Source organism: Pelophylax lessonae (genome assembly GCF_965119305.1).
Source record: "Pelophylax lessonae genome assembly, chromosome: 6".
In the NCBI taxonomy this organism is placed as follows: domain Eukaryota; kingdom Metazoa; phylum Chordata; class Amphibia; order Anura; family Ranidae; genus Pelophylax; species Pelophylax lessonae.
This window is the reverse complement of record NC_138773.1, coordinates 19,132,095-19,154,475: the sequence shown is the minus strand read 5'-3', so window position 1 is coordinate 19,154,475 and position 22,381 is coordinate 19,132,095. Positions and strand designations below refer to the sequence as shown.

General features: G+C 44.3%; 1 protein-coding gene across 1 annotated transcript in view; it reads right to left on the bottom strand.

Moving 5' to 3' along the window:
• The window catches only part of LOC309557628 (uncharacterized protein), a gene marked incomplete at its 3' end in the record, with an annotated part of 126,498 nt that overhangs the window by 6,281 nt on the left and 97,836 nt on the right, over positions 1-22,381 (bottom strand). Inside the window, 1 exon segment of the mRNA XM_082260419.1 lies at positions 3,067-3,411. Within this exon segment, the coding sequence (XP_082116545.1) occupies positions 3,067-3,411 (345 nt within the window).

Here is a 22,381-nt window from a genome sequence, read left to right as displayed (position 1 = left end):
TAAAAACATGAGTGAAGTTGCATGGATATGAAGCCATGTGTATAACATTGAATTGCACATATACTGTGGGGGTACATGATGAAAGATGAGGAAATCCTCCAACCCAACACATTTCAGGCGTGAGTGCCTTTCTTCAGGGGTATACAGATGGAGAATATTGATTTACTATAGTGTTTAGGAAATCAATATTCTCCATCTGTATAGCCCTGAAGAAAGGGGCTCTCGCCTGAAACGCATTGGGTTGGAGGATTTCCTCATCTTTCATCATGTACCCCCACAGTATATGTGCAATTCAATGTTATACACATGGCTTCATATCCATGCAACTTCACTCATGTTTTTACATTACTGTATATGTTTTTTGTCTCTACCTTTTGTATAGATTGATCTCATGATCCATTTTATCTTGTTACAAATAAATTGATAAGTTTTATCTACTCTTTTTTGGAAGTGCGATTGCCTTTAATGTCTCTAGCAAGTGCAAAGTAGAAGTGTTGAGTCTACAGCAAGAACTCTGCAAGTCTACACCATGAAAATTCAGCCACAGTGCCTCCTGTGGTGGGATGACTATTGCACAACATACAGTGCTTTGCGAAAGTATTCGGCCCCCTTGAACTTTTCGACCTTTTGCCACATTTCAGGCTTCAAACATAAAGATATAAAACTGTAATTTTTTGTGAAGAATCAACAACAAGTGGGACACAATCATGAAGTGGAACGAAATTCATTGGATATTTAAAACTTTTTTAACAAATAAAAAACTGAAAAATTGGGCGTGCAAAATTATTCAGCCCCCTTAAGTTAATACTTTATAGCGCCACCTTTTGCTACGATTACAGCTACAAGTCGCTTGGGGTATGTCTCTATCAGTTCTGCACATCGAGAGACTGAAATTTTTGCCCATTCCTTCTGGGAAAACAGCTCGAGCTCAGTGAGGTTGGATGGAGAGCGTTTGTGAACAGCAGTTTTCAGTTCTTTCCACAGATTCTCGATTGGATTCACGTCTGGACTTTGACTTGGCCATTCTAACACCTGGATATGTTTATTTGTGAACCATTCCATTGTAGATTTTGCTTTATGTTTTGGATCATTGTCTTGTTGGAAGACAAATCTCCCAGTCTCAGGTTTTTTGCAGACTCCATCAGGTTTTCTTCCAGAATGGTCCTGTATTTGGCTCCATCCATCTTCCCATCAATTTTAACCATCTTCCCTGTCCCTGCTGAAGAAAAGGAGGCCCAAACCATGATGCTGCCACCACCATGTTTGACAGTGGGGATGGTGTGTTCAGGGTGATGAGCTGTGTTGCTTTTACGCCAAACATAACGTTTTGCATTGTTGGCAAAAAGTTTGATTTTGGTTTCATCTGACCAGAGCACCTTCTTCCACATGTTTGGTGTCTCCCAGGTGGCTTGTGGCAAACTTTAAACGACGCTTTTTATGGATATCTTTAAGAAATGGCTTTCTTCTTGCCACTCTTCCATAAAGGCCAGATTTGTGCAGTATACGACTGATTGTTGTCCTATGGACAGAGTCTCCCACCTCAGCTGTAGATCTCTGCAGTTCATCCAGAGTGATCATGGGCCTCTTGGCTGCATCTCTGATCAGTCTTCTCCTTGTATGAGCTGAAAGTTTAGAGGGACAGCCAGGTCTTCGTAGATTTGCAGTGGTCTGATACTCCTTCCATTTCAATATTATCGCTTGCACAGTGCTCCTTGGGATGTTTAAAGCTTGGGAAATCTTTTTGTATCCAAATCCGGCTTTAAACTTCTCCACAACAGTATCTCGGACCTGCCTGGTGTGTTCCTTGTTCTTCATGATGCACTCTGCGCTTTAAACGGACCTCTGAGACTATCACAGTGCAGGTGCATTTATACGGAGACTTGATTACACACAGGTGGATTCTATTTATCATCATTAGTCATTTAGGTCAACATTGGATCATTCAGAGATCCTCACTGAACTTCTGGAGAGAGTTTGCTGCACTGAAAGTAAAGGGGCTGAAATTTTTTGCACGCCCAATTTTTCAGTTTTTTATTTGTTAACAATGTTTGAAATATCCAATAAATTTCGTTCCACTTCATGATTGTGTCCCACTTGTTGTTGATTCTTCACAAAAAATTACAGTTTTATATCTTTATGTTTGAAGCCTGAAATGTGGCAAAAGGTCGCAAAGTTCAAGGGGCCGAATACTTTCGCAAGGCACTGTAACTGAACCAGAACTTGCAGCAGACTTGCAGAACGGTTGCAAAGAAAGTTGATCTGGATTCATGCAGTGCGGACTTGCTGCAATTGTGCAACAAACTTGTGAAGCCTGGCAAGTCTAGCAATAGCTTAGCAAGTCATTTTTAAATTTGCAGCACGATTGCTTGTTATCTGGGTGCCTGCCCGTATGAGGTATAGGCAGACAGTCTATAAGAGCACTTCATGGCACCCATGATCTATTGTTTGTGGGTGCAATTTTTTTTTCAGGCTCCTACCAAAAAAAAAAAAACAAATAAGGCTTTTTTACACAGGTTACCTTATCCTTTAACATTTTCTAAACCTAGAATAATATTTTAAGGGGAGTTGACAAGGAGTGGGCTATGACCTGGTAATAGGGAGAGGCTGTGTTAGAGAACTCACTAGTAAAATATGCTTTCAAGTTTGAAGGCACAATAATAATTAAAAATTGTTCAGGTAAAAGGAAAAAACACTGCAAATAAGCATTTAGAATCCTTCATTTTTCTGTGCCTTTTACTGCAATTTTCGGTTGGTGAAAGGGGTCTTTTTAAGCACATTAAACTTGAGCCAATTATAGGTCAAGAAGGCCTTCATAAATGATAACTGTCTTAATTAGGAAAAGCCATGATTTCTGGCCTTACATATATTTTTATTATATGGTCGTAGAAGTGATACTCGTTACATATTGTGTGTTTGTATGTTGGTTGTTGGACTGTTGGACAATAGTAGCTTCTGGCCAAGAAGAAGGAGGGTCTGGGTACTGACCACATTCAACCAGCTTTATTTGCAAACATTTTCCTATTGATTCCTAGCTAACAAACAATTCACTTTTGGTGTGTTCTGTACCAAGTGTTCCATTGAGATGTTTCAACTCTTCATCATACAGGGAGTCCATGACGTCGGTGATGTTGACTCTTCCTCTGTTCTTGGTGTGATACAGAATCCCAAATGTACACTGAGACAATTCATTCATGAACTGCTGGAATCCATTGTTGGAGATGTAGCAAGGTCTAACTTCCCGGATCGTCATTCTGAAATATTCTGATGTCAGGAGTTCCACCAGCCAGGAGTAATCTTCTTTAGAAGATCTGGAGAAGATCCCAACAATGTGCCTCTGAGATGGTTCAATTGGACAGTTCATAAGACAAAATAAAAACAAAGGAAGATTAATTGTATTATCTTGGAGGAAGTCTTATACATATTTATTCATTACTGAGCATGTGAGCATAAACATAAATGAACATAATCAGATCTTCCCACCAATCAATGAACTTAAAGTGGGAGTAAACCCTCACACATGCATTTTACCTGTAGGCAAGCCTATAATAAGGTTTATCTATAGGTACTGTAAATATCTTCTAAACATGAACCGTTTAGGATATATTTACTGTATATGCACCTAGTCTAGTGACATCATCACATGCACTCACACAGCCGGAGTCTGTGAACCCGAAAGGAAGACCAGGGGGAAGTTGGAAGCCCTGTCAGTGGTGAAAGCCCGACACTGGAAGGGCTTCATTCTAAGTCAAGTTTCACATAATGTGCTAGTATGCAATGCATACCGTATGTCTACAGGAATGCACCGGACCCCAGGCACGAAGCCGCGGCCACACATGTCTGAACCTTTCCTTAGCTGGACTTTGGGTTTAATGTGTTTTTTTAAATTTGTCTGAATCTGCTAGCCCATCTAACATTCCTCTTCTCAAATTGACAATGCAGATTTCCAAGAGTGTCTCTGATGCTCTTCCATCAAGAGTGGACCCACCCTAAGGCTCCTTTCACATGGGGCAGACTATATTTTAAACAGCAAGGGATCTGTCCCCTGACCCTCTGCTGATCAGAGCAGAGCAGGTGGAGGACAGGTCTGATGTCCTCTCAGTTTCTGCAGCGCAGACATGGACAGAAACTGCTCTGCTCAATGGGTGGCTGGCAGGGCCGTCTTACTGTATGGGCAAGCTGGGCATGTTGCCCGGGGGCACCACTTGCCCGGGGAGCCCCATCTGCCCAGCAATCCAGCCCCAGCCAAGCATTAGTCCAGACTCCCACATACATCTCAAGTCTCCCATGAGGTGCGGGAGTCTCCCGCATTTGGGCTGCAACTCCCTGACACCCACAAGTGCTGCGCGATATTCCGGCTGCAGTGTCAGCTGTGAAGGAAAGAGCCGATGCTTCCTGTATAGTTCCGGCTCCTGTCACAGATGGAGTGATACCAAATGTACTCTACCTCTGCCTGTGACAGGAAGCATTGGCTCTGCTCTTTACTGCAGCCACACACCTCCTCCAGTGCCGCTCCTGTCACACTCTCTATCTCAGAGGAGCCAGCATTACCCACCAGCAGTACCCACCAGCAGTACCCTCCAGCAGTATCCACCAGCAGTACCCTCCAGCATTACTCGCCAGCAGTACCCACCAGCAGTAACCACCAGCATTACCCCCAGCAGTACCCCCCAGCAGTACCCTCCAGCAGTGCCCGCCAGTAGTAACTACCAGAAGTAACTGCCAGCAGTACCAACAGCAGTACCCACCAGCAGTAACCACCAGCAGTACCCACAATCAGTACTCACCAGCAGTACCCACCAGCAGTACCAGCGAGCAGTACCCACCATCAATACCTGCCAGAAGTACCCGCCAGAAGTACCCACCATCAATACCCACCAGAAGTACACACCAGCAGTACTAGCCAGCAGTACCCACCATCAGTACCTGCCAGCAGAACCCACCAACATTACCTGCCAGCAGTACCCGCCAGCAGTAGCAGCCAGCAGTACCAGCCAGCAGTACCAGCCAGCAGTACCCATTAACAGTACCCGCCAGCAGTCTGCAAAATAGGTAGAAAAGGTATGAACGAGGACATTACATTTTCTGGCTGCCTAAGTCACATGTGCTAGGGGTGCAACTAGCCCCCAGCACATAATTATAAATATCCCAGCATGTGCAGTGTTTCTGACTCCTCCCACCATCACCACTTCAATCCACTGAAGCGGTCATGGTGATTAGAGTGTTCCTTTAATATCTCTTAGAAGAAGTAAACCTCTGTATACTGATTCCATTTAATTTGATCATTCTCTAGTTGTGTTAAATTGGAGGGGGGGAGGGGGCGCAGAGTGTCACCTCCCTAAAATGAGTTTGCCACCTCCCTGAAATATGTTTTTGCAGGTTGGGATGCATCCCGTGTGCATTCCACTGCTGAACTTAGCAGGTGGCGAGCGCCTGTCGGCCCTTCGCTGCTGTAAGGCCACTTGGGCCGTGAAAGGGGGGCCCACAACTGCAGGAATGCCTGTCTGCCTCCATGGAAACAGGCACACACAGGACAGTCAAGTCTGACTCCCGTCCGTGTGTCAAGCTAATCGGGCCATGGAGAGGTGCCCACAGCAGCAGAAGTGCCTGCCTGCTTCCAAGGTCCACCGGGAGACAGGCACGTACCAGGACAGCGGCAGCACAAGCTGCAAGGAGCTGGGGCACTGCTATAGAAGCCTAAAGTGGAAGCCAGCATGGCAGAAAGGAAAGAAAGACAGAAAGAAAGGGTAAGTACTAACTTTTTTATGTGCAAAAATTAATATTGTCCTTGTATGTTCAGAAAGCCAAAACATCTGCATGTTTAAACACTGATTTTGTTGGAGGTACCAATAAATATCGCCTTATTGCTAATTAGCATTTTTTATTCTTGTGGGTAATTGTGAAGGCAGTGCATTGCCCGGGAGCCTGTAATGCTCTTAAGCTGGCACTGGTGGCTTGGAGTAAATAGACTCCAATGTCTGTTTACACCTAACTGCCCTCTAATTCGATCCGCCTAGAGGGAGGGGGATGGATTTCCTTTATATTTTAGCAGATAGGATCAGTTTGGAGGTAGGAAGGTCCATTTACACCTCCCTATCCAAAGAGGTGAATAAATCATCTGATTAGGTCCGCCTAAAAAACTGACATGAGGACTGGATTGGACAATTTGTGTGAAAGCAGCCTATGACAGAAAGTGTGTTTTTTGGCCAGTTCACCAGGTGAAAAAAAGGGGGGAAAAAGCCTAAAAAAAAAAAAAAAAAGGAAACTAATGCAAATGCTCAATTTTAAGAGTAATAAGCTGCAGTATATTAAATGTTTGTTTTTAGGTTACCATTGCTAATAACAAAGCTAGTGGAAGTGATGGTATCCCAGCTGAGTTATTCAAAATCCTAAAAGATGATGCTGGTAAAGTGCTGCACTCAATATGCCATCAAATTTGGAAAACTCAACAATGGCCAGTGGACTGGAAGAGAACTGTTTACATTCTGATACCAAAGAATGGCAGCACCAAAGAATGTTCAAACTAACGTACGATCGCACTCATCTCACACACTAGCAAGGTTATGCTGAAAATTCTACAAGCTAGTCTTCAGCAGCATGTGAACCGAGAGCTACCACAAGTACAAGCTGGATTTCGAAGAGACAGAGGAACTAGAGATCAAATTGCCAAAATTTGCTGGATCATGGAGAAAGCAAGGGAGTTCCAGAAGAAGGTCTACTTCTGCTTTATTGATTCCGGCAAAGCCTTGAATTGTGTGGATCACAAGAAGATGGGGCAAATACTGAAAGAAATGGGAATACCAAACCATAACCTGTCTTCTGAAAAACTTTTATACAAGTCAATAAGCAACAGTTAGAACAGGACATGGAACAACTGACTGGCTCAAAATTGAGAAAAGAATGCGGCAAGGATGGATATTGTCACCCTACTTACTCAACGAATCACAACCCAGAATTAAGATCGCCGGGAGAAATATCAACCATCTAAGATATGCAGATGATACCACAATAATGGCAGAAAGTAAAGAAGAACTAAAGAGTCTCTTAATAAGGGTGAAAAAGGAGAGCGCAAAGCTGGCCTGATATTAAACATTATAAAAACTAAGATCATGGTAACCGGCAGTGGTGTATTTAGGTTTTGTGCTGCCCTAGGCCTGACTAAACTTGTGCACCCCCAATTGAAATATGACCCACCCATTCCTGCAAAGGCCACACTCCTTCCTGTTTGTGACCCGCCCTGTCAATTGTAAACCACAAACCACAACCACAGACTATCAGTGCCGCCATATCAGTAAATAAAAATGGGGATTTGGTCCCACCATATGGCCATATAGTGCTCAAGCCCACCACTGCGTCAAAGTACCCCATTATCAGTGGGTCCTACACTATCCATAAAAAAGGGGTGAATCCAGCCTCTCTAACCCTTGGAGATAACACTCCTTGCTGGGAGAGATGTGCTAATGCACTACAGGGGACTCCTCCTATATCTACTTGATAGTGGACACTGATAGAGTACAGGTGTGTGTGGGGGGTGGGATGCTCAACCTCAGAAGTCTGGTCAGACCGAATACATAATAAACAAGCAAAAAATTGGGGGAGAAAACCCTGAACATGTATATCTAAAGCCGGTGCAGCTATGAACCAAGCGACATGTATATTAAAAAAGAATAGCGCACCCATGCAAAAGAAATGACTATTAAATATGGAGACAATCCATAAATAAAAATGGGGATTTGGTCCCACCCCCCACACACACCTGTACTCTTTCAGTGTCCACTATCAAGTAGATATAGGAGGAGTCCCTTGTAGTGCATTAGCACATCTTTCCCAGCAAGGAGTGTTGTCTCCAAGGGTTAGAGAGGCTGGATTCACCCCTTTTCTATGGATAGTGTAGGACCCACTGATAATGGGGTACTTTGACGCAGTGGTGGGCTTGAGCACGATATGGCCATATGGTGGGACCAAATCCCCATTTTTATTTATGGATTGTCTCCATATTTGATAGTCATTTCTTTTGCATGTGTGCGCTATTCTTTTTTAATATACATGTCGCTTGGTTCATAGCTGCACCGGCTTTAGATATACATGTTCCGGGTTTGCTCCCCCAATTTTTTGCTTGTTTATTATGCCGCCTTATCAGTGCCCATCAGTGCAGCCTCATCACTGCAGCATATTAGTACAGCCTCATCAGTGGCCATCAGTGCAGCCCCATCAGCGGCCACCAGTACAGCCTATCATTGCCCATCAGTACAGCTTATCTGTGCCACCACATCAGTGGCCATCAGTGCAGCCTATTAGTGCCCATCAGTGCAACATATCAGTGCCCATCAGGGCACCATATCAGTTCAGCCCCATCAGTGAAGCTTATCAGTGCCACCTCGTGCCCATCAGTGCAGCCTCATCAATGCAGCCTCATTAGTGCCCATCAGTGCAGTTTATCAGTACCCACCATTGGCAACTCATTAGTGCCCATCAGAACAGCATATTAGTGCCCATCAGTGCAGCATATTAGCGACCATCAGTGCAGCATATCAGTGCTGCCATATCAGTACAGCCCCATCAGTTCTTTTAAGATATTTGAACTTGTGTTTGCTGCCACTGATTGTAGTCCTGGGATTATGTAACTTATTTGTATAATAAATAGAAAGTCCATAGTCCTTATACAAATAAGTAAAATAGTCAGTGGCAGCAAAAACAAGTCCAAATTTTTTGCTGCCCTAGGCCTGGGCCTTGTTGGCCTAGGCCAAGATACAGCACTGGTAACCGGTCCCATCTTTTCTTGGCAAATAGAAGGAGAAGAAATCGAAACAGTGACAGATTTTATCTTCCTAGGCTCCAAGATCATGGCGGACAGTGACTGTAGCCATGAAATTAAGAGATGCTTGCATCTTGGGAGGAAAGCAATGGCAAACCTAGACATCATTACCAAAAGAAGAAACATTACCCTTCAGTCAAAATGCCATTTAGTCAAAGCTGTGGTATTCCTAATAGTAACCTATGGCTGTGAAAGCTGGACCATAAGGAAAGCTGAACGCCAGAGAATTAATGCTTTTGAACTATGGTGTTGGAGAAGACTCTTGAAAGTCCCTGGATGGCAATAAGATCAAACAAGTCAATCTTGAAGGAAATCAACCCTGAGTATTCACTGAAAGGACAGATCCTGAAGCTAAAACTCAAATACTTTGGCCATCTAATGTGAAGTAAGGACTCATTGGAAAAGACCCTGATGCTGGGAAATATGGAAGGAAAAAGGAGAAGAGGATGACAGAAAACAAGATAGATAGATAGAATCATCAAAAGAATGAACATGAGGTTAAGCAAGCTTCGGGAGGCAGTGGAGGACTGAAAAGCCTGGCGCTATGGTCCATTAGGTCACGAACAGTCAGACACAACTATTGGCACTTTTCCACTGCAAGTACCGGCCCGGCTCTACTCGGCCCTGCTTCGCCCGGTTTGCTTTTCCACTGCTGGTACCGCATGGTACGGTGTTGGAACGGTTCGGTACGGTACGGTATGGTTTGCTTTTCCACTAAAGTAGTACTAACGTTAAGTGGGTGGGATAACAACGGGGTGGGTGGGATTCTCTAACCAATCAGTGGCTAGTAGTGACTGCATGCAAAGGATTGTGGGATATGGTACTGGTATGGTACCTCTTGGAACCACAATCGAGGTGGTACTGTTTTTGAGAGCCGTACCGTTCGGTTCCATGCAGTGGAAAAGCGCCGCCATACCGTACCGAACCGTTCCTACACCATACCATGCGGTACCAGCAGTGGAAAAGCACAAAAGCAAGCCGAACCGTTCGGTTCCATGCAGTGGAAAAGCGCCATAAATGACTGAACAACAACAACTGGTTTAAGATGTCATGCCATACACTTTATAATCAACAAGGCAAATCTTCCTTTTTTGTTGACTAAAATAAAATCAAAGCAGGGTCAACTCTATACAACTGTTACTTACCTGGGGGAGATCTGTGTTGGGAGAACTAGGAGAAATTTCTAAATAAAAAACACAGGTATGACATCAACACATGTATATTCTATTGTAACATGCAACACAATATTACAGTCAGTAAATAATTCCTCACCTTGATTGTAGGGCTTTTTTTGTCGAGGTTTGGGGACAGCATAAAGCCTAGATGGGTCCTGGTCTGAGGGGTCTAGATTGGGAAGTGGTGACTGGTAACCTGAAACAGCATTGTATCACATGGAGGGAGAGGTCAGGAGACAGAGGAAAATGGGTCCATTATTAAAGATATACTCCAGGCAAGAGACGGTTTAGTATATATTCCTCATTCTATCCAGCAGAATGTTGTAACATGCACCCATTTTTTATCTTGTCTTTTAATTAAAATAAAAAACGGTGTTACACTATTTTGGCTTTCTGTTTTTCCCCATACCATATACCACTGAGAATAAAAAGGTGATGGATTAATCCCCCGATGACCCACGGTGCAGGAGAAAGTTAAGTGTGTGATCCAGGAGACCCTATTAAAGGAGAGAGGAGAAGGAGTGGCCAAACCTATGTATATCCAGTAGGATTAATATCACAAAGCCCGCAGGGTCTGTGTGACCCGCCTATCTCTGGTGAGCATTTAAACATTATCACATAGCTCACAAGGATCACAAGGTGGAACACCTGGATTTTTATTCCCATTGAAAGTCACCAAATGGACTGATATGTTACTTTAGTAACACCTGCACCTGATAACTGCACCCGTTTATTGGGGAATTATTCACTAAATATGTCACTTATATATATATAGCATATAACAAAAATGTGGCACGGATAGCTACGAATATCATGAATGTATATAAATTCACATTTGTTTTGATTAAGTCCATCACTCCAGCACCTTAAAGCGGTTGTAAACCCAAAAATGAAAAAAAAAAAACCTGCAAGACAAAGTCATAATGAGCCTTGCATCGCATACTAGCTCATTATGCATTACTTACCTTAGAACGAAGCCCCGACACGGACCCCCGGACATCGCTGCGGGCGCCGCCATGCTCCCTCGGCGTCTCTTCTGGGTTCGGCGGCTCCGGCGCTGTGATTGGCCGGAGCCGCGATGACGTCACTCCCGCACATGCACGTGCCGGTTTAGGAGATATTAATTATACCTACAGGTAAGCCTTATTATAGGCTTACCTGTAGTTAAAAGTGGAAAAAAGCGGTATACTACCGCTTTAAGTATAGTGACCAGGCACTCTAGATCTGGTACTGCACATGTTTAATTTTGTTGCATTCTTATTTTTATAGATTGAATTGTTTTCAACTTAATTTATCACCACAGCACATATATCTTTGATTCTAGGACAATATCCCCCTGGACAATATCCCCCTGGACAATATCCCTCGGACATTATCCCCCCGGACAATATCCCCCCGGACAATATCCCCCCTGGACAATATCCCCCAGACATTATCCCCCCGGACAATATCCCCCCTGGACAATATCCCCCGGACATTATCCCCCCGGAAAATATCCCCCGGACAATATCCCCCCAGACAATATCCCCCCGGACATTATCCCCCCGGACAATATCCCCCCTGGACAATATCCCCTGGACATTATCCCCCCGGACAATATCCCCCGGACAATATCCCCCTGGACAATATCCCCCGGACATTATCCCCCCAGACAATATCCCCCCTGGACAATATCCCCCAGACATTATCCCCCCGGACAATATCCCCCCTGGACAATATCCCCCGGACATTATCCCCCCGGACAATATCCCCCGGACAATATCCCCCCTGGACAATATCCCCTGGACATTATCCCCCCGGACAATATCCCCCGGACAATATCCCCTTGGACAATATCCCCCAGACATTATCCCCCCGGACAATATCCCCCCTGGACAATTTCCCCCAGACATTATCCCCCCGGACAATATCCCCCCTGGACAATATCCCCCGGACATTATCCCCCCGGACAATATCCCCCGGACAATATCCCCCCTGGACAATATCCCCTCGGACATTATCCCCCGGACAATATCCCCCCTGGACAATATCCCCCAGACATTATCCCCCCGGACAATATCCCCCCGGACAATATCCCCCCAGACATTATCCCCCTGGACAATATCCCCCCTGGACAATATCCCCCGGACATTATCCCCCCGGACAATATCCCACCGGACATTATCCCCCTGGACAATATCCCCCCTGGACAATATCCCCCGGGCATTATCCCCCCGGACAATATCCCCCCTGGACAACATCCCCCGGACAATATCCCCCCTGGACAATATCCCCCCGGACATTATCCCCCCGGACAATATCCCCCCTGGACAATATCCCCCGGACATTATCCCCCCGGACAATATCCCCCCGACAATATCTCCCCGGACATTATCCCCCCGGACAATATCCCCCCTGGACAACATCCCCCGGACAATATCCCCCCGGACATTATCCCCTCGGACAGTATCCCCCCTGGACAATATCCCCCGGACATTATCCCCCCTGGACATTATCCCCCTGGACAATATCCTCCCTGGACAATATCCCCCCTCTAACCCTAACCCTAACCCTATGTCCAGGGGGATGTTTTCTGGGGGGATATTGTCCCGGGGGATATTGCCCTGAAGATGTTGTCCCGCGGGGATATTATCCAGGGGTAATGTTTTCCGGGGGCATATTGTCCCGGGGGAAATTGTCCGGGGGATATTGTCCTGATACCATATCTTTATCAATCTGGCCTATGTTTTAGTACTTTGATGTACATAAGCCAGGTTTAAGCACTTTACACAAATATTATTTCTGTATATTGCTTTGATGTAATATTATAAATTTTTGTAAATACACTGTTGGAAAATTCACTATTTTTACTTGAGACACTGTATGTATCAGCGCCCTTTCATCTTTATATCAACAATGACTGCACACCAGTGCACAAAGCAAGGCCCGTAAAGACATAGATGAGTGAGTTTGGGGTGGAGGAACCTGACTGGCCTGCACAGAGTCCTGACCTTAACCCCATGGAACACCTTTGGGGTGAATTACAGTGGAGACTTCCACCAATGATGGCAATAATATTAATGATAGGCTTAAATTTGCAGGCAAAAGAGAAAACAAATATGGATTCAATTTTTCTACAATGTTTAAGAGATTGTAACCCACATTTGGTAATTTGTCTATTATTGTGAAGAAAGACAATAAAATCTGGACAGAGTGATCAGCAGTCTATAGGACTTACTTTGTGTCACTTCCATGATGTTTCCTATCTGGGGCTTAGGAAATTTTTTCCTAATTGTTTCTCTCAGTCTCCTTTATGATGACAATTCTGTTGCTAGTAGTTGAACTCCTGGTCTGAAATTGCTGTGGATGGTGCATTCAATAATGATATTTCTGAAAAACAAAGAATCCAGGAAATTAAGCTGTCAAGGTGATGTTTTTAAACAAAATATATAATTGAGCTTCGAAAACTGCTTCTTCAAAAATAAATGCATGGACAACTAAAAGCTTAAGGCCGGGTTCACACTTATGGCAATTGGCTTGTGGTTTCTCCCCATCCAATTCACATGACAGGAGAGTGTAACCGGCTCTCAATGGAGTCGGTTCAAACGGGGCAGCCGCAGAGCACATTGCACAGGGGTCCTGTGCGTCTTTGGCTCAGTTTCAGGCCTGAATTCAGGCAAAAATTTGGGCCTGATTCGTCACTGAAAAAGAGAACAAGGACGCACCGGACCCCTGCTGTAAGCCGCATTAGTATTAGGTGTGAACCCAGCCTAAAAAGATTTGGGACCCATTGATAGCTCACTATATCCAGCAGAAGTTGATCACTCGTAATTGACTATTTGAGACTCCTTAGTTGAAGTAATCCCTGGATGCCCCAAGGAATCAGGGGGTTTTCTATTGGTCCAAAACTCCTCCCCTATTCTTCCTCAGGCCCCCCTCCCTTTTTATTGCTTCTTCCTCTACCTTGCTGTCTACTTTTGTTCTAAGATCTGTGCTCGTTGGCATCTTCTAGTACTTAACCACTTTACCTCCAGCCACTGTGCTGCTACTGCGGCACAGTGGCTCGTTCCCGTCCAGCGACGTAGACCTACGTCGCTGGACTCCTCCCCCTGTAGGCGGCGCTGGCGAGCTGCCGGAGGCGCGCTCCCGCTGTTTTCAGTCACAGCGGGAGTCAGGCCAGGGGAGGAGCAGCGGCGATCACCGCCGCTCTTCCCCGATCGTCGGGGAATCAAGTGATGAGATCCGCCCGCCTGTGTAAACAGAGCGGGCGGATCTCTAAAAGTGACAGGGACTGACAGATCGGAGTGTTCAGCATAGCTGTACATCCGATCTGTCCTTCTGTCACACAGTCACCCCCCCCCCACACGTCAGTAAGCACCAGGCATACATTAACCCCTCCCTCTTCAATAAAATTAACCCCTTCACTGCCAGTGTCATTTTTACAGTAACAGTGCATATATATAGCACTGATTACTGCAATAATGTCACTGGTACCCCCAAAAGTGTCAAAAATGTCATCCAAGGGTCCGATCTGTCCGCCGCAATGTCGCAGTCCCGCAAAAAAAATCGCAGATCGCCGCCATTACGCGTTAAAAAAAAAAACACCAAAAATGACAGAAATCTTTCCCTTAGTTAGTAAACGCAATAACTTTTGCGCAAACCAATCAAAATACGCTTATCGTGATTTCTTTTACCAAACATAGGTAGCAGAAAACAAATTGGCCAAAAATTTTAAAAAAATTTAATTTTTAAATTTTTTTGGGAGGAATTTCATATAAAAAATGTTAAATATATTGTTATTTTTTCAAAATAAACGCTCTATTTTTGTTTATAGCGCAAAAAGTAAAAATCGCACAGGTGATCAAATACCACCAAAAGAAATCTCCGTTTGTGGGAAAAAAAGGACATAAATTTCGTTTGGGTACGGTGTCGCACGACCGCGCAATTGTCAGCTAAAGTCGCACAGCGCCGAATCGCAAAAAGTGGCCTGGGCGTAAGACAGCAAAATCCTCCGGTGGTAAAGTGGTTAAAGACAAGTAAATGTCCCCTGCGCTTAAATTTTGCGTGAAATCCAAAGAGGTGGTGGCTAAATAGTTGGCATCTAAGGTCTTGCTGCCCTTTCAGGATGATGGGTATCCAGATGTAGCACCCTAAATGTAGGTGTTAGGTAAAGTATAGTGGGCCTTGGCTGCTTAACAGCAGGGCCATGATTTCAGCTGGGCTGTCATGTCTCCCAGGTGAGGTTACTGAGAGGGGAATCTCCCCACTGGCTCTGTGAGAGGATCCTCATAGGGCAGTGGAGGAAACCCAATCAGTGGCTCAGTCAGGCTTGTATCTACCCCAGAAGGCAGATTCTGCCACAGAGGATTCTGTGAGTGGGTATAAGTTTGAAGGGAACGCATGAAGCAGCTTCTTTGGCGGGAAGCAGAGTCCTAGGAGGGAGAGTACGGCTGTCTCTCCTCCTGTCAGAGGAAGCAGGTGTCCCGGGGGGCGGCCTGGGAATCCAAAGAATGTGAAGCTAAGCTGCGAAGGGGATCTGGTGTGCCGAGAACGAGCGGAGAGAGAGGGGTCCAGTTTTAAGAAAGCCTACAAAGGTCGTAAGTACTGTGGACTGCCCCTGGGGGTCTGCCTAGAGTCAGAGGGGACCACTCCAGAGAAGGTTCTAGGGATCTAGGAGTCAGCTAGCTGTCAAAGGGGGTGCCTGGTCAGAGGACCCTGAAGTATTAGAGGGGGTACCTATGTAGAGGACCCTGAAGTGTCAAAGGGGGCGCCTACAGTTTGGGCCCTGAAGAGTCAGTGTACAGTGTGAAGTGTACAAGGTTATGAGTTGTAGCAGCACAATTATCTACACAGAGCTACCTCAGCCAGTGAAGGGCTGGAGGGAGCTGTTCAATGACTTTTGAGCTAAAGCAGTGTCAGGAGTCAAGTGTTCTATAGTTTTTTCTTCAAGTGTCCCAAAGTGTACCTAGTTGAGCCAGAGGAGTATCCCACTCATTCCCTTCTCCCAACCCCTAAATACAATAAAACAAATAAACCAAAGATGCCGGAATGGTCATTGTCTCAGTTCTCATAACTGTGTTCACAACTTAAATGTGTTGGAAGTATTACCGGTACTGATGGCAGACCCACCTCAGGCCCAAGGCCTGGAAACATCGCTACACACACAAGCTGAAAGCATAAAAAACAAGAGAAGGTCACACCGACCTAGTGCAATACCATAAAGCGAACTTGAAACTGTCCATTGATGGCTCTGAGGAAGAGGGTCCTCCCTCAAAACGCGTTAGCCCTATCTATATGGACAATTTCAAGTTGGCTTGTCACTATTAAGGATTACGATCCTGAGGTCTCTGGATTCTTTGGTTTTATGCTTATACACAGCATACTTTTGTGAGTATAATGTATGTTGTGACTTTTAACCATTTCCAGTAAACTTTTTATGGTATTGCACTAAGTCGGTGCGCCCTTCTCTTGTTTTTTATGCTTATTACCAGACATGGGAGTAAGTCACACATGTGAAAGTCACAAGCAAGTCTCAAGTCTTAACCTTCAAGTCTCAAGCAAGTCCCAAGTTACTGTGGTGAAAAACAAGCAAGTCAAGTTGAGTCCCTGCTAGAAGTCAAGCAAGTCAAGTCAAGTCATTTACTTGGTCAAGTCACAAATCAAGTGAAAATACTGATCTACCCCAATTTTCACCTTTAAATCAGATAAAAGTCAGTGGTCAGGAAAGGTTTTGTTTTATTTTCAACATTAACAAAACTGCTTAGTGCTTTTTTCTTGGCATAATAAAGAAACACTTTTAATGCCCAAACAGCTCAAAATCCTTCGTCCGGTCATCAACACCACAGTCACTAAAAACATGTTAAGTATTTCCATTGTTAAACAGCCAGTGTCCTACAAATCAGAACACACTGAGGTGTTTTAAGTGACTGTGGTGTGAGAAACATAACAGGCACGTTAATTTTGCTTTAACACATCTTGAGAAAATGCAAATATTTAATAACGTGAAAAAGTAAAGTCATTTCGAGTCATATGTCTCAAGTCAAAGTCAAGTCTCAAGTCATGAATACCAAGTCAAAGTCAAGTCGAGTCTTTTATTAATTTTAGTCAAGCAAGTCTCAAGTCCTCAAACTGGTGACTTAAGTCTGACTTAAGTCAAGTCATGTGACTCGAGTCCCCCACCTCTGCTTATTATATCTTCTAGTAATTAACAGGATGGCAACAACCTGGCAGTTGGGCCACCTTACCTAAATATTGTTCCATTAATGATCAGAATGATGTGGGTAAGACTTTGGGTAATGAAGCTGTTGGTTAATGTTTCTTTTGGGAAGGGCTAAGCCTTTTAAAGTGATTGTAAAGTCTTGTTTTTTTCTCTCTTAATCACTTCTGGACCGGAAGGATTTGCCCCCTTAATGACCAGGCTATTTTTTGAGATTCAGCACTGCGTTATTTTAAGGGAAAATTGCACGGTCGTGGCAACACTGTGCCCAAATTAAATTGATGTCCTTTTTGTCCCACAAACAGAGCTTTCTTTTGGTGGTATTTGAAAATATAAACAAAAAAAGCGACAATTCTGAAAAAAAAAAAATAAATATTTTTCACATTCTGCTATATTAACATTCCAAATAAATAAATGTAAAAATCAAAAATTTTCATCCTCTCAGGCCAATTTTTATTCTTCAACATATTTTTGGTAAAAAAAAAAAAAGCGCAATAAGAGTATTTTGATTTGTTTGCACAAAAGTTATTGTGTCTACAAACTACGGGAAAGATTTCTGTAATTTTTTTTCTGCTAAAAATATGCACTGTTACTGTAATAATGACACTGGCAGGGAAGGGGTTAACCCTGTGGGTGATCAAAGGGTTAAGTGTGAGGCTAGGAGAGTGTTTTCTAACTGGGGGGGGGGGGGGTTGTGAAATGACCATAGAGACCTATGATCCTATATAGAAGGATCACAAGTGCTCTGTGATCATTTCAGAGGGAAGAACGGTCGGCTGTGTTTACAACATCTGACCGTTCTCTCTTAGCGGGGAGTGATCGCGCTTGCCAAGCAGCATTTAGGGCCGCCGATCCTAGTGGGGGCTGGAGCGCGGCGGTGGCGCACTCGCCCCCCAGCACCACATACGTACCATACTATCCTTTCCTTATCTCACTATACTGTTTCATGTCTTTATATTTATTTATTTTTTAACCACTTTAAGACCGGAAGGATTTGCCCCCTTAATGACCAGGCCCTATTTTGCGATTCGGCACTGCCTTATTTTAACAGAAATTGCGCAGTAGTGCGATGCTGTACCCAAATAAAATTGACTTTCTTTTTTTCCCCACAAATAGAGCTTTCTTTTGGTGGTATTTGATCACCTGTGCGATTTTTATTTTTTAAACAAAAAAAGCGACAATCTCCTCAGGAGATGCAGTGCTCTTGGGCATGGTACAGGAGATTCAGCAGCACAGCATCTCCTTTGCCATGCCTGTACCATCTCCTGTACCATCTCCTATACCATGCCCACAGCCCTGCATCTCCTGTACCATCTCCTGTACCATGCCTGAACCATCTCCTGTACCATGCCTGAACCATCTCCTGTACCATGCCTGAACCATCTCCTGTACCATGCCTGAACCATCTCCTGAACCATCTCCTGTACCATGCCTGAACCATCTCCTGTACAATGCCTGAACCATCTCCTGTACCATGCCTGAACCATCTCCTGCACCATGCCTGAACCATCTCCTGTACCATGCCTGAACCATCTCCTGTACAATGCCTGAACCATCTCCTGTACCATGCCTGAACCATCTCCTGTACCATGCCTGAACCATCTCCTGTACCATGCCTGAACCATCTCCTGAACCATCTCCTGTACCATGCCTGAACCATCTCCTGCACAATGCCTGAACCATCTCCTGTACCATGCCTGAACCATCTCCTGTACAATGCCTGAACCATCTCCTGTACCATGCCTGAACCATCTCCTGTACCATGCCTGAACCATCTCCTGTACCATGCCTGAACCATCTCCTGTACAATGCCTGAACCATCTCCTGTACCATGCCTGAACCATCTCCTGTACCATGCCTGAACCATCTCCTGTACCATGCCTGAACCATCTCCTGTACCATGCCTGAACCATCTCCTGTACCATGCCTGAACCATCTCCTGTACCATGCCTGAACCATCTCCTGAACCATCTCCTGTACCATGCCTGAACCATCTCCTGAACCATCTCTTGTACCATGCCTGAACCATCTCCTGCACCATGTCCGCAGCCCCTGTTTTGGGTCTCGTGGTGGTCCAGTTGGGTCCAGGAGCTGCTGCATTTCCCATCCTAGGCTTATACTCGTGTCAATACGTTTTCCCAGTTTTTTGTGGAAAAATTAAGTGCCTCGGCTTATATTCGGGTCAGCTTATACTCGAGTATATACGTATCTTAGTTGGATTCAATAAGTTGAACAATGAGCAAGGCATGGGATTAAAAAAATGTGGAAAAGTGGGCGGAGTTTAAAAAATCTAGTAAATATGGGGAAATTAACATTTTGGATCCATCGAAGAAATAAGAATATTGGGGTAATTAGGAAAGAGTCAGGAAGACACATCAAATTGAATGTAGATATATCAGAGTAGAGGAGGGAGGGTTAGGGTAGGCAGGAGGTTGTGGGGTTTATTTAAATCATATCAAACACTAAAACTGTGAATGAAGTTAAAAAAAAAAAAAAGGAGCAGAGCAAGTTAAGAGAGATGATACTGAAGAGAAGCATAAGGAAGGGGGGAGGGAGGAAGGGATTTTTTTTTAACTTGTGAAGTGTATATGAATACCTGTTTGATGTGTTTTTGTATATTTTAGATTAAGAATTAAATAAAATTTAAATAAAAAAAAAATGAGCAAGGAACAAAAAAAAAAAAAGAAACTAAGAAAATAACAATTACTAGGATGTGTAGGAACGAGCATTTGTTTAAGATTTTTTTTTTTTCCATTTAGGTCTGCTAAGAAATGTAAAACAACAACAAGAGAAGGGCGCACCAACCTCATGCATTACTGCTAAAAAAGTTTAATAAAATCAAAAGGGTAGCATACATTGTACTCACAAACGCATGATAATTGCACGCATGTAAGAATCGCCTCCAGGACTGCCAGGATGCTCCTATGGTGCTGGATGATGTGATGGCGTGCTGGGTGATGTGATGGCGTGCTGGGTGATGTGATGGTGTGCTGGATGACGTGATGGAATGCTGGGTGATGTGATGGTGTGCTGAATGACGTGATGGCGTGCTGGATGACGTGATGGCGTGCTGGGTGATGTGATGGCATGCTGGGTGATGTGATGGCGTGCTGGATGACGTGATGGCCTGCTGGATGACGTGATGGCATGCTGAGTGATGTGATGGTGTACTGAATGAAGTGATGGCGTGCTGGATGATGTGATGGCGTGCTGGGTGATGTGATGGCATGCTGGGTGATGTGATGGCGTGCTGGGTGATGTGATGGCATGCTGGGTGATGTGATGGCGTGCTGGATGACGTGATGGCCTGCTGGATGACGTGATGGCCTGCTGGGTGATGTGATGGTGTGCTGGATGACGTGATGGCGTGCTGGGTGATGTGATGGCGTGCTGGGTGATGTGATGGCATGCTGGGTGATGTGATGGCGTGCTGGGTGATGTGATAGTGTGCTGAATGACGTGATGGCATGCTGGATGACATGATGGTGTGCTGGATGACGTGATGGCGTGCTGGATGATGTGATGGCGTGCTGGATGACATGATGGCCTGCTGGATGACGTGATGGCCTGCTGGATGACGTGATGGCGTGCTGGATGACGTGATGGCGTGCTGGATGACGTGATGGTGTGCTGGATGACGTGAACGTGTCAGCCAGGCATATGCAGACACCATCACATCCTCCAGCACCATTGGAGCCTCCTAACAGTCCTAGAGGTGATCGATTCCAATTTTCTTACATGCATGAAATTATCATGCGTTTGTGAGTACAATGTATGCTACCTTTTTGAATTTTAATAATTTTTTTTTAGTGGTAATGCACGAGGTTGGTGCGCCCTTCTCTTGTTGTTGTTTTTCAGTGCATTTGGACACCCTTGGTCCTGAGGGGGCAGCAAGACCTTAGGTGGTGTGTAGAAAGACCATTAAGACCACTCACCTTCTCGCATACCACTTGAGCACAGAAGAGACACTGCTTTCTACTAAGAATTGTATCCAAAGGTAACAAATATTGTGAAATGTCTAACTTCGGAAAATGCTTTAATTAGGGAGAAGAAGTTGTTAGGATGTTTGCCCCCACAGCCCTACATGTGACCTGCATTAGTAGGTCTAGATGGGTCAAAAAAGAGAGAGAGAAAGAAAAGAAAAAAAAAAGGGGGGGTGGGGGGGGGGTGATGAGATAAATCCTGTTGTCAGGTTTGAATCTGAAGAAGATTTTCTGGTTATTTGATTCATTGGAGGACAGGGGAAAAGGAAGATCCTTCAATAGATCATGTTAAGAATGGTTGGGGCTTATGTGGGGTTCTCTATTCTGTCGCTGATTGGAGTTTTATGTCCTTTTAGATACATTTCTCATAAATCATCCATGTGGATGCATTAAGGAATCATTAAATTATTCAAATGATAACTTCCAAATCATTCAGTTGTACGCCATTCAGTATTAAACATTACCATAGAGCAATCCTACCTCTCTCCATGACATGACACCGCTCTTCAACCTTCCCGACTTTGGCCAAAGGTGACGTCTCTCCCGTTCATATTTGTGACCACAGCTTTGATTTTTCCATAATCCCATCTATTCAGTCTATATAAGAATAATACGTATAGTTCCTTGTATCCAACTCTTGGGCACTGACGTCTAAGCCTTCCCGTGGGTTATATCACGAATGCATTCCCTTGTAAAGTTTGTGCTGTAAGATATTGTACTTTGTAACGTTTTATTGTCCTTTTTACAATCTTGACTGATTTTCTAAAACTTCTTCCTCCTTCCATCCTGGGATCATGTTGGTGACCTTTGATACTGTTTTATTTTTCATGAACTTACTGTAAATATGTTTTATTACTAAACCATACCTGTTTTTAGTACTCTATAATAGTAGAAAGAAGAGCACCAAACCACTATGGAAAAAATGGAGTAAGAATAAACGACCAATAGGTCCCTAAAACTCACTCACTCAGCACTATGGATATGGATGATAGGTTATCACAATCCAAAAAATTAGATTAATACAGTTATATAGCAGCTGCTATTAACCACTTAAGCCCTGGAGGATTTGGCTGCTCAAAGACCAGGGGCTATTTTGTGATTCGGCACTGTGTGACTTTAACTGACAATTGCACGGTCGTGCGACGCTGTACCCAAATTAAATTGAAGTCCTTTTTTTCCCACAAACAGAGCTTTCTTTTGGTGGTATTTGATCACC